Below are 15,395 nucleotides of genomic sequence, written 5' to 3' on the forward strand. Positions count from 1 at the left end.
GGGGGCACCTGGGTGGCTCAGTGGGTTAAAGCCTCTGCCTTCAGCTCAGGTCATGATCCCAGGACCTGAGCCTCGCATCGGGCTCCCTGCTCAGCACGGAGCCTGCTTCCCTTCCTCTCTCTTTCTCTGCCTGCCTCTCTGCCTACTTGTGATCTCTGTCTGTCAAATAAGTAAATAAAATCTTTTAAAAAAAAAAAAAAAGGATCAAGAAGGGATGATTGGTGAAACCCCTTGAGAATACGGAAATAAAAATAATTCTCCTGAAAATTCATGATGCAGAAGTGAAGTGAAGTGTGGGATGTTATGTGCTATTGGGCCGTTTTGTGGAGGAAATTGCACGTGTGCACACACAACACATCCTTGCTTGGGTATGCGCTTCAGGCGCTGTGCCTTCTGCTGACCTTAGGGGTGAGGCAGGAATGCCTGGGTTACGTCTTTTTGATAAATATCATCACTGCTAATTTGTAGTGGGTACTTACTTCATCTTCACTATAGCATGAGTAGGTGTTTTTACTATCCCCATTTCACGGAGGAGGAAACTGAGGCTCAGAAAGACAGACTAACTCTCGCAGTGCTATGCAGAGCCAGGATTCAGACCCAGCCTGGCTCCAGGTGTCTTGCTTTCAGCTAGTAGGGCTCCATGGCCACCCTGATCCTGAGGGACCCCCACTTCTGGAATCTTCCATTTGCTCCCGATTGTCCTTCACTACTGACCAGAGGCAACATGGCTTCCCCACTCTTCCATTAGCTTGGGAAATGTGATCGTGGTGTGTGAATTCACAGGGGAGCTTGGGGTTTTGTGGGGGAAATGAAGCGGAAGGATGGAGACTTGAGGTGGGTTCTGGCATGATGAGGAACCTACCTTTGCCTGAAGGAAGTAAGGAAAGAGATTGTTGGGGCACGTGTAAAACTCAGAGTACCATGAGTCTGTGTAAAACGAGAAATAGAGGCATGCTTATTAGGGGGTTTGGCCGATGCCTTGGTACGGGAACTTGAGGACTTGTTTTCTGCTAAGACAAAGAATTAAGTGACTCAGGGCTGCTCTGCTCCTGCTTCCCCCAAGCCCTGCCTCTTCTGCTTTTTTCCCTTCTCACTTTCGGATCCGGACTTCTGCTGACTCATCTCTCTGAGCAAGGAAGGAGGGAGGAAGTTAGAATTGTTCATTGACCGTTTTCTTTCTTCAGTGACTCAGCCGTGATTCACATTTTAATTAATGGGGGAGAAAAATCTGATCAGCCTAAGGCATGTGTCCAACCACCCATACCTCCAGGCTGGTTGTAATAAGAACAATACCCCCCAAATGTAGTAGCCCTGAATTAAACTATGGCTCGTTTCCTCCATTAGTCCTGAGGACTCCTCTGGGTTCTCCAAGTTCTGGGGCCCCAGTGGGGCCCCCTGATCCAGAGGCGGCTTCTCCAAGCCCTGAAACAGCGAGTCTAATTCCCGCAGAGTTAGTCTGAGGTCAGGATGAGAAATGGAGTCTTGAGCCCTCCTGGGACAGTAGAAGGATCATGGGAGTGGAATAGCATTTCCTGAGTTGGTCTTTGGCTATAATCCCAGGCTCAAGCCCTGCCTCTCCCCTCCCCCACCCATACCTCAGGGCCTGAAATTTGTCAGACCTGATGGCAGCGACAGTTTCAGAGTTTGGTTTGCCCAGAGAACAAGAAATGTCCAAATCATCGTGACCGCTACTTCCTGAGGGCTTACTATGCGTCAGGCAGTGTGCTCAGCAGTTTTCATGAATGGTCACATTGAATCCTCCCACTGCCCACAAAGAGAAAAGGCTTTTATATAATTCTTCTCCCTATGAGGAAACTGAGGCTTGGGAATTTGCCAAAAGTAGACAGTTAGAAAATAATTGGTCAGGATACAAACCCAGCCCCTTCCCACCTGAGAGCCAGAGCTCACATCTGCTCTACTCTTATGCCTTCCACTCAGCTGAAAAAAATTGAAGCTGACACCTCTGTCGACAAATATTTACTTATTGAGACCTACCGTGTACTAAGGGTCCAACAGGGAACAAGAAACAGATCTGTGGCCTCATGGGGCTGACATTTTAGCTGCACAAGTGTACTAGTCACTGTGTATTAGATAAGATACTAATATGTGTATTGGATAAGTGCTTGCTGCTGTCACAAAGAACTCCCAAGATGTATAAGAGCTCAAACACAATACAATTTAGTTCTTGCACACACACAAAGTCCAAAATACATATTCATAAATGGTGGGCAGCTCTCCTCCAAGCAGGGAGGCAGAAACCCAGGCTCCTTCCAAATTGTTGCTCCTCATCTTCAACCTGGGGCTTCCAAAGTCTCTGTGCCTCTTGGCATGAAGCCACAGAAGGGAAAAGAATGAAGGAGGGCACCCAGGACATGTTTCTGGACTAGGCCTAGAAGTAGTCCACATGGCTTCTGCTCTCTTTTCACTGGCCAGATATTAGTCACAGAGCCATGTCTACCAACAAGGCTGGGCTATGCTGTCCAGCTGAGTGCCTGGGAAAAAGAGACCAAAAACAATGGAAACTGAGCTCCACATCTTTCTGGATCTTCCCCTGAAGAGCCCTACCTTAGGACAGCTCTCAGACACCCCTGTCTTCTTCTACTTCCTCTGTTTCTTGAGCTTCCTATGGAGAGGAATTGCTCTTGCTTTGCAGTGGGGCGAGGGAAGAACCTCATGGAATATCTTTCTCCCAACTTGAAGACTTACTTGGAATAGGCAACAGGGTATCCCTGCCCCCTTGAGATTAGGAGACCTGGAATCAAGTCTTGCTTCTCCAGAAACCTTCGTTTCAGAAACTAGGGGATTTCAGAACACTCAGATGGGCACTCTTCATGGATCATCCATTCTTCTCACCTTTTATTGGTCAAGCTCTCCACAGGAAACAGAATTCACCCATGAGATGGTTTCAGATGAAGAGTGGTCATGAAGAGTGGTCTTCCTTAAAGAAGTGGGGGCAGAAAAAGGAAACAAGTAAGGGATGTTGAGATCCCATGAGGGAAGCCATTGCTACCCTAACACTTTTAGAATTCAGCCAAGGCAGGACCACACAAGAAGAACTAGGCTCAGAACCAGGGAGGGAGGGTGGGAACAATATTACACCCTCTCTCCTTCACCTTCTGCTGGTGACTCCCATTGGCCAAACCCAACCAGGAACTAGAGCAAAGCATTCTGGGAGATGTAGTCCACAGGAGTCAACCTTACAGGGCACAGCACAAGCTGGAAAATGGACCTGGGGGGCAAACAGGGAATAATAAGCATACAGCAGTGTGTGACTGACTGCGTACACTTGTTTATATAATCTACTCTATAATGCAGCTCCAGAGCTGCACAGTTGAGCACAGTAGCCACTAGCCATATGTAGCTGTGGCATAAAATATAAATGTAAATTAATTAAAATTAGCTCAAATGAAAAATTCAGTTGCTCAGCCACATTTTAAGTGCTCACTAGCCACACGTGGCTGTTGGCTGCAGTATTGGACAGCTCAAAATAAAACATTTCCACCATCATGGCAAGTCTCCGATGTACCCTGAGCCCCTGCAGATTATGGGATGGAAGAGAAAGGAGTCAGGCGTGAGGCTGGACAGTGAAGGAGGCAGTTCTGAAGGCAGGCAGAGCTGTGGGTCCATGGGGAAGAGGTTCTCTGAATAAAGGAGCAGAGGGAGAAGCAGGGAGGTTGAATGAGATGCTTGCCTGGCTAGAGGCTTACCCCATGAGGCAGAAAAAAGAGGCTTCAGTTCAAGGTTGGCTCTGACACTTAGTGGTGTATGATCTCAGACAAGACACTTGGCCTTTTAGAACCCCAGTTTGCTCTTCATCAAAATGGGTGTCGGGGCACCTGGGTGGCTCAGTGGGTTGAGCCTCTGCCTTCGGCTCAGGTCATGATCTCAGGGTTCTGGGATCGAGCCCTGCATCGGGTTCTCTGCTCAGCGGGGAGCCTGCTTCCTCCTCTCTCTCTGCCTGCCTCTCTGCCTGCTTGTGATCTCTCTGTCAAATTAAAAAAAAAAAAAAATCTTAAAAAAAAAAAATGGGTGTCAGCCCACCTGCCATGATGACAATGCCCATGAACAGGGCTATGGGGAAGTAGGACTGTATAAGGTGTGAGCTGTTGCTGTGTTGGGAAATGATCACTGAGGCCAGAATGGCCTCGAGAGAACCAGTGAAGAAGGTTCCTTTCTTTCCTACACGGTGGCTCTTACTCAGATCTTCAATATCCCTCAACATGTCTTCATCTTAAGTCACTGCCTTATTAAATTCACCCCACATCTGCTTCCAGTCTTCCCTCAATTCTTGAGATCTTGCCAACTTTTATGAACTCACTTCCTTTAAATTTCCTCAGGATCATCATCTTTTCTTTTCTTCTCCTCTGTCTTAGCGAAATCCATGGCCCTTTACTTTTCCAAGCCTGGGGAATGTTGCAGAGTAATTAGAAATGTATGGGAGATAGGACCAAAACCCAGCTTGGCCATGTGCCAGCTTTGTGGGCTTGGAGCAGTGACTCAACCTTTCTGATCTGGAAAGTAGAAGGAATGACAGGCCCCACTTCATAGGGTCGTCATGGGATTGATCAAAACAATGCACGCTGCCTGGCCCCCAGCAAGCACTCTGTAAATGTTACCTTCCTCCTCATTCTGCTTTTTCATCTTTATAATGAAGTAGAACATACACGCAGAAAAGTACACATGGCAGGTACAGCTTGAGTGATTCTCCAAAACTGAACATGCTCAGGTAACCATCACCCAAATCAAGCAACAGAATATCCCCAACATCCAGAAACCCCCTCATTCCTCTCCAGTCGCCGGTCACCCCACCCTGACCTAGGAGGGCACGGATTAGTCTCAAGACGTGTTTTTGAATTATAAACACGCGGGGTCACAGGGCACACTCTCGTCGTCTTCCTTCCCTTGCTGTTGTGTGTGTGAGATCCGCCCATGCTGTTGCCGGAACTGTGCGGCGTTCAATGTCATGGCCGCATGTGCTGCAGGGGTGATGAGCATTTCGATGCACTGAGCTTTGCAGCTATTACAGAGAGCTGTCGACGCTCTCATGCTTGTCTTTGGCAGGAGGTGTTCCTAGGACTGGGGTTTCCGGGTCATCACGAGGAGTCCATTTAGGTCTGGTGGAAACGGCCCTAACAGTTCTGGGCCGTGGTGGGACCGGTCTCAGCTCCCACCAGCTGTGGGCGAGAATTGAGCTTTTGTTTTTACTTTGACCTGGGAGTGCCTCTCCCTCAGGAGGTACTTGCTAAATGTCTGGGAATTAAATTGAAAATGTACTCGTCCATTTCCTCGAGAGCTTTCCTCCATCAAACGTCTCATTTGGACCTTCACGCTTTCCTTCCGCACTGACTTGGTACACTTTGCTTGCAAACCTGGACAGATCCCCTCCCTGTGGAAGACTCTCGGCCCCCTGGAGTCACCAGTTCTCTTCCCTGCTCTTGCTACGGTGTCTCAGGGACAGGTGTCCCTTCTACCGCCTCCTCCAGCCTCGCGATCAGCGCGCGACTGCGACGGTGCCCTTCAGCGGGCCGGCGAGACCTACCGATTCTCCAAGCCCACTTGTCTTGGCTCAGCCGCCATCCCTTTCTCCTCCCCCAGCAACCTTACTTCTCCGGAGGGCCCATCTTTTCTGGAATCACTTAACTCTCTCCTGCTGGGGTTTTTACATCTGTTCCTGCTTTTTATTTAAGAAAACACTGCACATTAAGAGAGCTTAGAAACGTGTCCTTTTGTGTAATCCTCTACTTTAAAAGACAAATAAGTGGAAGAAAAGCTCCTTGTGGAGGTTAAGACGCTCGAGAGGACCTTGTGTCAATGGTCAGAGCTTTCCCTTTATGGGAGAAAACACAGGAGAATATTTGTGTGGCCTGAGGTAGGGGAAGGACTTCTTAAACAGAACTTTGAAAGCACAAACTCTAAGACAAAATAATACTAATAATAATGGATTAGATGAAAACTAATGTTCTGTTCGAATAAAGACATTATGGGGACAGTTCAGGAACCAAACTGCCCACATCCCAATCTTGCTTTCCCGTTTCCTGTGAACCCACAGGCAAGTTACTCAACCTCTCTGTGCCTCTGTTTCCTCATCAGCAAAATGGGAAGAATAGTATCTACCTATGGGGTTGTTAGGAGTTTAAAGCAAGTTAACATTTATAAATCCTATAGAATAGCCTTTGGTGCATGGGAAGAACTTAAGTAAAATTTGTAAATAGTGACCAGGATGGTGGAAAATTAACCGACCAGAGATTAATATCTCACTGCTATCTATTACATTACCCCTTAGCCACATGCAACTGTTTTCAATGTAATGAATTAAAAGTAAACACAACCTAAAATTCAGTTCCTGGGGCGCCTGGGTGGCTAAGTCGTTAAGCAGCTGCCCTTCCACCCAGATCATGATCCCAGGGTCCTGGGATCGAGCCCTGCATCGGGCTTCCTGCTCGCCAGGAAGCCTGCTTTTCCCTCCCCCACTCCCCCTGCTTGTGTTCCCTCTCTCGCTGTGTGTCCCTCTCTGTCAAATAAATAAATAAAATCTTTAAAGAAAAAATAAAAAAATAAAATAAAATTTAGCTTCTCACTCCCACCAGCCACATTGCCAGTGTCCAGAGCCCCATGTGGCCAATGACTACCATATTGGGCAGCACTGATTAAGACCATACAAGGCAATGTCTGCAAGTCAACAAGAATAACACACAACCCCAATAGGAAAACAGGCAAAAACTGTGATCAGGGAGATTAGGGAAGAGAAGTCTGAAAAGCTAATCAGTATATGACGTGGTACTCAAAATCATTTGTAATCAGAACGATGAAAATTAAAACTGCAAGTATTTCTGTGTGCCTCTCGTGGTGGGAAAAAATCAGCATGGTGGATGAGCCAAGGGTCCACAGAATGTGTGAACAGAGGAGGTCCTGCCCCACGACTGGGGGTATGGCCTGGGGGGAGGGTGTCCATGTGGAAGGTCATCAGCATGCTAAGTTGGGTTAAGCCAGACTCAGTTATCCCCCAAGACATCCACCCCAGGGAGATTTTTGCCGGGTCTATAAGGAGTGGTGTGAGAATGTTCACTACACCAGCATCTGTGGACGGGATGCCGGAGGCCAGCTGGTGTCCATCCCTGGAGAACAGGGATGTGGTAGATACACCTATGGAGAGCCCCGAGCCCAGTGAAAGCTCCAGATGGCACATCCAATAGACCACCCAGGATAGGGCTTAAAAACATGGTTCTGGGTGAAAACAGGAAACAACAGAATATGCTTTAACTTCGTGCCGTCAATGTAAGTTAAAAATATAAGCACTCAAAATAAAGCACATGTTTTGCAAGAATGCACTCCAATAAGACCAAATTAAACATTATATTGGTTGTCTCTCAGGGGAGACGAATGAAAGTAGGGCTTGGGGATAAGAGGGAAGGAATGAATGAAGGAATGAATGAGCGGAGAGGGGCATTGCACAGACCAAAGGTGGAAAGATGCCATGAACTGAGGAAAGCGATTAACTTGACTCTGAAGATTTTTTTAAAAGGAATTTTAGAAATACTTTTCCCAAGAGGAGGTAAAAGCCAAGTGATGTAAAAATAAACTTGAAGAGGATTTGCACAATCTATGAATGGCAAGAATATAGAAGGCATGAGAAGAAGTTCTGCTTCTAAGTACCCATCTCACGAAGATCTGACCCTGTCAATCTTGGCAGGTGCTTCTTCTAACCTGAGGTCAGGGGTCCAGAGCAGCCCCCATTCTCTCTTCTGCTTTCTGACTGTACTGACACCTCCTTGTCGCTCTCCTGTCCTCTGCTCCTCTCTCTCAGCCAGTAACCTCACCCTTTACCATGAGGTCTCTCCAGCCCCAGGGCCTTTGCACATATTTCCCTCCTCACCCACCTGGCACATAGTAGTTACTCCTCCACAAATATTTATTGACGTCCTGACTTCCAGGCAGCAGAGAAAAACCTAGCTCCTTTCTGCACTCGGGTTAGTGGAGACATAAACTTGGCTAAAGTTCTGAGAGAGGGGAAGGTGGAGTTAACCAGGGGTTAACCAGCAAGACTCAGGAGCTAGGCACCACATGTTAGCTATGTGACTGCAGACAAGTAGTTCACCCTGGGTCTCAGTTTCCCTCTCAATGAAATGAGAGTAGAACACTCACCTGGTAAAGATTCTGAGGCATGGATCTGAGTATGTAAAGCAACGAGCATACAACCTGACAAAGGAAGAAAACTCAACGACTTGCCTTTATCAGTGGGGTCTGGTATAACTTGGCCACAAGTAACACAAGAATAAAAATGATGATGGTGAAGAAAAAAGCAAACATTTGTAGAGGATTTACTAAATTCCGAGCACAATTCCAAGCATCTTGCATAAACCCCCACACCTACTGGGGTAAGTACAATTGTCATCCCCATTGTACTCTTCAGGAAACTGAGGAACAGAAAAGTTGAGTGACTTGCCCAAAGTCACACAGCTAGTGATTGGAGGGATGGGGATTTGAACCTAAACTGCCTGGTTCTTATCCACTAGAAAAGATGTTTGTTATCCACATTGTAAGAAGTCTGGAGGCCCGGCGGTTGGTTGCAGGATTGGCTCCACAGCTTAGTGATGTCCCCAAGGGATCCTTCCCATCTTTCCACTATTGCCATCTCCATTGTGAGGACTCTCTTGGTAAGCATTACCACTCATGGTCCCAAGATGGCCACCTTGTTCCAAGATGTCTACAGAAAAGTGTTGGGCCAGAGAAGAGGAAGGGTTGTCTCCTGCCATGTTACTCCTCTCAGGGGAGGGAAACTCGTCCCCAGAAGCCTCCAGCAGGCTTTCACTCAGAACCTGTTAGGCATATGACCCAGTCATGTGACCACTGCTCCCATCGAAGGGGATCCTGAGGAAAAGAGACTATTGGGCATTTTCTGACTCTTTGACGGAAGGCAGACTCCACTGGCAAGGGAGGGGGTAGGATTGGCTATTGAATAAACAACCATCAGTATCTTCCATGATTCTTTTCCTAGTTTAAGGGAAGTCCTGTTTTCTACCCAACCTTCCATCTCTTTCAGAGTATATTAGTTATTGCTAGGCGTTCTTACATTTAACTTCCTTCTTATCTATTCAACAAGCATTTATTGAGCACCTACCTGTATGCCAGGCACAGTTTTAAGTACCGAGGATACAGCTGTGAACAAAACAGATGAAAATTCCTGCCCTGGTGGTGGGGGGTGGGGGGCATGCGAGAGCAGCGCCATCCAGTGGAACTGTCTACGATGATGGAAATCAACTGTCCACGTGTGGTTAAGGGAGTACTTGAAATACATCTAATGCAACTGAGGGACTGAATGTCTAAATTAATTTAATTTAATTATATATTTAAACAGCTACGTGTAAGTGCAACTAATGCGACTGAGGAACTAAATGTCTGATTTAACTTAAATTAAATTAAGGGTATATTTAAATAGCTGTGTGTGGCTAGTGGTTACCATATCAGGCAGCTCTAAAGGCCAAGGGATACATTATCGACTTCTCTCTCTGGACATGTCAACATATTTAGTGTCTCCCACTCTGAAAATCCTCCTTTCTCATACCCAGGCTCTTCTTTCTGGTTCGTCTTCTCTTTCTTATTTTTTATTTTTTTTTCAAAGATTTTACTTATTTATTTGACAGAGATCACAAGTAGGCAGAGAGGCAAGCAAAGGGGGGGCGGGGAGCAGGCTCCCTGCTGAGCAGAGAGCCTAATGCGGGACTCGATCCCAGGACCTTGAGATCATGACCCATGCCGAAAGCAGAGGCTTAACCCACTGAGCCACCCAGGCGCCCCTCTGGTTCGTCTTCTCTTGTTCTCTCCAGCCATCAGCCACGGCACGACTCCTCTGTGACCTGGTGCTGCTCATCCTTTGCACCTGACTCATCCACGGGCTGCCCTAGAGACCAGCGGCTTTGCCTTTCTCAAAACACTTTTGAACTTGACCCCCAGGGATGACCCTCTCTGCCAGGTCTCCTGCCACCTCCTTGACTTCCTCTTTTTCACCAAGCTCCTTTCTCAACACCTTCTCTTAAAACGTTGCTCTTCCCCAACATTCCACTGGGGGGGGGGGGGCGGTGCTTGGCTTTTGTCACTTGCCCTATCTACCCCTAGGATATCTGGTCTACCATAACCCTGTTTTCCACCACTCTTTTCTCACTTACCAGATTTTTACTGATTCCCTGCTAGGCCGTAAACAGTGCTACAGGCACTATAAACAAACAAACAAACAAACAACTTTGTCCTCATGGTGCTCACATTGTAAAAAAAAGGGGGTGAATAATAAATGCAACTTAATAAGCTGTATAATCCTTCAGAGTAAAGGATCTCCTTAGCAAGAGGAGCTGGGGAGATCCTCTCTAAGAAGGCAAAATGTGAGCTCTGAAGGATTTGAAGAAGGCCAGCAAGGCGAAGAGGGAGAGAGTTGAGGGGACAGGCACTTGCAGTAGAAGAAATGGCCAGTGTAACACCCCCATGGCAGGAAGGAGCTCTTCCTGCTGAAGGAACAGAAGATCAGAGTGGCCAGAATGTGGTAGGACAGGCAGTCAGTGGGAGTCAAGTCATGCAAGGTCATGTGGTCATGGTAGAGTTTGGATTATATTCTAAGCCTGATGGAAGCCAATGGAAGGTTTTAAACTGGCATCTCAAACTCATCATGTCCACAGCCCAGTCTTGATCTTCCTCCAAACCTACGCCTCTCCTATTTCAATTTACAGAGACTTCATCCTTCAGGTAGCTCAGGCCAAAACCCCGCAGGCCTCTTTGATTCTTCTAGCTCCCACCCCACCCAATCTTTTCCATGGGAAACCCTGGTGGCTGCCATATTGTTCTCCATAGCACTTGCCACGATCTAACATGTCATGTTTTCCCATCGTCTCTTTGTGCATGGCAGTGTCCTCAGGCACCCTATAGTAGGTGCTCAATAAACCCTCATTGAATAAATGAATAGCTGTTGCTTAGTGGCCAATTCAGAACCAAGAAGCCAGTCTTCCTTTCTCCCTTTCCCACCATGGCCTCCACCCCATTCAATGAGCCATGTGAGGGAGAAACCTGGTGTTCTGGAGTCCCGGGGTCCTGGCTTTGAGTTACTAATGCATGGAGGTCCACCCATTAGTGGACCTCCATGCATTAGTAACTTCTCCAGGCTCTAGTTTCCTCTGGAAAATGGGACTCATCCTGCAGACTGCTGGGATGCAGGGAGGATTTGATGAGCCCAGGCAAGCTCCCTGATGCCCAGCAATCAATGGCAGCTATATTTAAATTGGGGCCTCCTTTGTACTCCCACTGCCTTTGTCCTAGTTCCAGCCCTCATTACGCTGGCCTGCTCTCACCGCTCCCTCCTCGCTCTGCCTCCATCACTGCCCATCTGTCCTGTCAGCTGTCAGCCTTGTCTTCACCACGCCAACCCTAATCACATCCCTCCCCTGCTCCGAAACCTTACATGACTCCCACTGTCCACAGGATAAGACCCACCTCCTCAGCCCCCAGTTCACAGCCTCCAACACCAGCCCACCCATTTTTCCCCACCAATATCCTGAACAAAGCATGTCGTTGTGGGGCATTCTTGGCCACAGAAGCCTCCCCACTCCACTCTGTCCCATTCCCTCTTAATTCCTTCTCATCCTTCCAGGGTGGGGGATGAAAAATAGTACATGGTAGGTGCCAGGTTATGATTGCCCTGGGCCAGAGGGAGGTCAGATTATCTTCATTTCTGAGGCTTAGACAAGTTAGGACAAAGGCCACACAGTGTGAAAACGTAGGGCCAGGGTTTAACTCTGGGTCTGAGATTTTGTGCTGTGCTACCTCCTTGTACTTGGGCTCCATGGTGATGCTGTCCCCAGCTCTCCTGTCTATATTTAGGTCCTCCTTAGTCTCCAGCCTGAGGCCACAGGGACTCGAGCTTGAACCTCACCCACTTGTGCGGTCCCCGGAGGGTGGGATCAAGTTCTTCTCAGTGCTACCACTGTGTCCAGCGCAGCTGGCCCAGACCCGCCACGGTTCACTTGGAAGTGTGGTGGCCCGTTCCTCACCCCCCTCCCAACCTCTGGCCTTGCCCCGCAGGGGACCTTCTTGTAATACAGGTCACATCCCATCCCTCCAGTGCTCAGAACCCTCCGTGGCTCCCACGTCACTCAGAAAAGGAACCAGAGTCCGCACCGTGGCCCACTGGGCCCTGTACGATCTGCCCATCACCACCCTGCCCTCACCTCCTCCCACTGTCACCCTGCTGGCTTGGCTCCGGCCACCCCGGCCTCCTCACGCTCCCTCAGCTGCACACCAGCGGAGCCACACTCATTGTTTGGTTTGGTTTTCTGTGGGGTTTTTTTTTTTTCCCTTTTCATTTATTTCCGAGGAGCTTAGCACACTTCCTGTGTGCCAGGCACCATGCCGACCACAGCACCTGTATCAGTCCATTTAATCCCCACATCCCTTTGAGGCATCGTCAGTACTATTGTTATCCCTGTTCTATAAAAAGAGAAACTGAGGCACAGAGAGGTGTACCGGCTTGTCCAGGGTCACCCAGGTGGGAAATAGCAGAGCCGGGATTTGAACCCCATGCAGGCTGGGCTTGTAATACTGAACCACTTTCCTGCCAGTTGGTAAAAAGCGCTGAGCCCCGAAGGGTCTGCCATTCTCCCTAGCTGCTCCCCAGGACCCCTGGGCCTTCCCACGATTCATTCCAGTTGTGCATGTGAAATATATTGAATGTCAATCCAACCACGTGCCAACAGAAAGCTTCTATTCCTCTCAATCCGGTGTTCATTACCACCATCAACCATACACCTTGTTGGGGTCGTTGTAAATCACCTTTTATCCTATAAGGCAAGTACGGTAAACACAGGAGATAAAACTGAGGCCAGCAGTGTAAAGTCACCTGCCTGTGGTCGCCTAGCCAATAAATGACATCAAATCCCACTCCCGTCTGACCCTGAAACCCACCCTCTGTTTTCCGCTCTGGCTTCTTTTCTTCCAGCATCTTGGCGACAGTTGGGACGGAGTTTGACCTACGGACGCTGAGGGCAGTTCGAGTGTTGAGGCCGCTCAAGCTGGTGTCTGGAATCCCAAGTGCGTGAGTTTCCAACCCTGGAAGGGGTCTGCTCAGGGGTCCTAGGAGTCCTCAATTTCTCCTCTGCAGAGCATCTCAGAAGCGGCCCCTGAGTGCTTCCCAGCTTGTCCCAGGGCCACCTTCTCTTGGGGGGATGCTCCCAAGGGACCCCCAGGGACCTGGCAGCAGGTCTCCGTGAGCTTTCAAAAGCAAGCCAGGAGCCTCACCTATAACCACAGCACCTGTTTATTGAGCACGTGCTGTCTATCAGGAACCATGCTGATACATCTCAGTCAGTACTCAAGGCTCTTGAAGTTGGGAGGGAGTGCTGATATCTCCATTTTACAGATGTGGAAACTGAGGCTCAGAGCAGCTGAATAATTTGAGCACAGTCATGTGGCTGAAAATGGCAGGATTAGGAGTTAGCAAGTAGGACCCCAAGCCTGACCACTAACACGGGTGGCAGTGACTGTGACCATCTATTGAGCACCTGCTGCATACTGGACACTGTAGAGAGAATGTTACATGCAATGTCTTGTTTGTCTTCTCAATGGCCCAATGAACCCATTTTACAGATGAAAAGGCCAAGGCTCAGACAGGTTAAATTCTGCACCTGAGCTCTGACAACTTGACAGTAATGAGCTCCAGAGCCCATACTCATCCCATCTTCTTGCTTTGTCCTCCTCCAAGAGTGCTCTTGCCCCACCCTTTGGGCGCAGCTGCCATTCTCGGGGTCAGACGTAGATTTGGCTGCCAAAAACCAAACAAACCAGGGCTGACCTTTTTCTGTCCCGCTGCCTCAGTTAGTACTACTACTACTAATTTTGAAAGCACTTACTAAAAAAAAAAAAAAGAAAGAAAAAGAAGAGAAAAGAAAGCACTTACTATGTGCCAGGCACTGTTCTGAATATTTGCCATTTTAAAAATTCGTTTGTCTTTACGACAAGCCTGTGAGGTAGGTTCTATTATCAGTTCCATTTAACTCATTGGCTTCATTGGTCAGGTTCATTGCCATCTGGATTTAAACAGTAAGATCTCCCAGACGACCACCAGCAGGGGCTTTTCATAGAAAGAAGGCACTGTGCTTGGCTGTCCGTAGGACTCCAGGAGCTGCCTGCATTGCATTAAGGGGTCATCCCCAAACTAATACTAACAAGAATTTCAGCACCTCTGGTGGTACTTTGCCAGATATGTGCTCTCTCATTTAATCCTGAGAAGAAGGTGCTATTCCAGTCCCCATTTACAGAGGAAGAAACCAAGATTCCGAATGGTGACCTGACTTGCTGAAGGTCACGTTGCTAGTAAGCAGACGACTAGGTCGGTCCCCTCAATGCAGACTTCGCTAGGTGCTCAGGTGGCCCTGCTTTATCTGGGGAGGGGTGTCCGGAGAGAGGGAATGAGGGCAGGAGGATGGGACCGGAAAGCTTACGAGCAAGGATGCAGTCTCGGCCTGATCCTGCGGAAAGCTCAGGAGTGTGAGGGGCACCAGAGCTATCCTCCAACCTGAGGCAGAGGGACGGCTGGCCTTTCATCCTTCCCTGGTCACTTATTGGGGGCAGGGCGGGGGGGGGGATGGGATGGCAGGAAGACAAGGGCTGCTCGGGTAAGGCAGCTCTTGAAAACCAAGGGCATTTGTATAAAGAGGAGGGGCAGCAGGGAGCCATTCCAGCCAGCTGGAAGGGGGGCTCAGCAGAGGGGGAGGCTCCCCGGCCTGGGCACTCACCTCGGGCAGTGTCCAGAGCCCTAACCACTCTGCCCACCGCCTCCATTAGCATCACCCTTCCATTGCAGGTCCCTGGGGCTTCCAACTGCCAGGAGGTGCTCATCGTGAGCCATGCAAAGTTCTTCTAATCAGGAAGCAAGGCCTTGGGCTTTTTGTCTGAACCTTGATTTTAACCACAGACTTTCCAAATAGCACAGTGGCTACAAACACGCAGATTTGACATCCCTCAGACCTGGGTTTTAGTCCCGGCTCTGTTATTTCTGACGCCCTTGGATGATTCACCTCTCTCGGACTTGCTTCCCACCTCTGCAAAATGGGGTGATTTTACACGGGTGCCCACTTCATGCGGTTGTGCTAGAAGCCAATGAAACCATGTCTGGTTTCTCAGGACTGGAACTGGGACATTGACTGCTGTCCCCGCGCAGAGGTGTGGCTGGCTTCACTGGTGCCTCTGCATGAATTAGGAAAAGACGCCCCCTCTTGGTGGGAAAAATTAGGAAAAGGCACCCCGCTCTGGGTAAAAGCTTCCCAACACCCGGGAATATGGCTCAGAAAGCTATCAATTTCCACCCCTTCCTTAGCTAAAAGGTCAACAAATGACAGCATATGTCAAATGCTTTAAAAATA

At 48.6% G+C, this 15,395-nt stretch overlaps 1 protein-coding gene across 4 annotated transcripts in view; it reads left to right on the forward strand.

The window, feature by feature from the left end:
- Positions 1-15,395, forward strand: part of CACNA1A (calcium voltage-gated channel subunit alpha1 A) — a gene marked incomplete at its 5' end in the record, with an annotated part of 211,930 nt that overhangs the window by 80,395 nt on the left and 116,140 nt on the right. For all 4 annotated transcript variants that reach the window (XM_080796328.1, XM_080796331.1, XM_080796329.1 and 1 more), the window contains one exon: positions 12,974-13,065. In XM_080796328.1, the coding sequence (XP_080652454.1) occupies positions 12,974-13,065 (92 nt within the window). The remainder of the gene's footprint in view (positions 1-12,973; positions 13,066-15,395) is intronic.

Source organism: Martes martes, assembly GCF_963455335.1.
Source record: "Martes martes genome assembly, chromosome: 1".
In the NCBI taxonomy this organism is placed as follows: Eukaryota; Metazoa; Chordata; class Mammalia; order Carnivora; family Mustelidae; genus Martes; species Martes martes.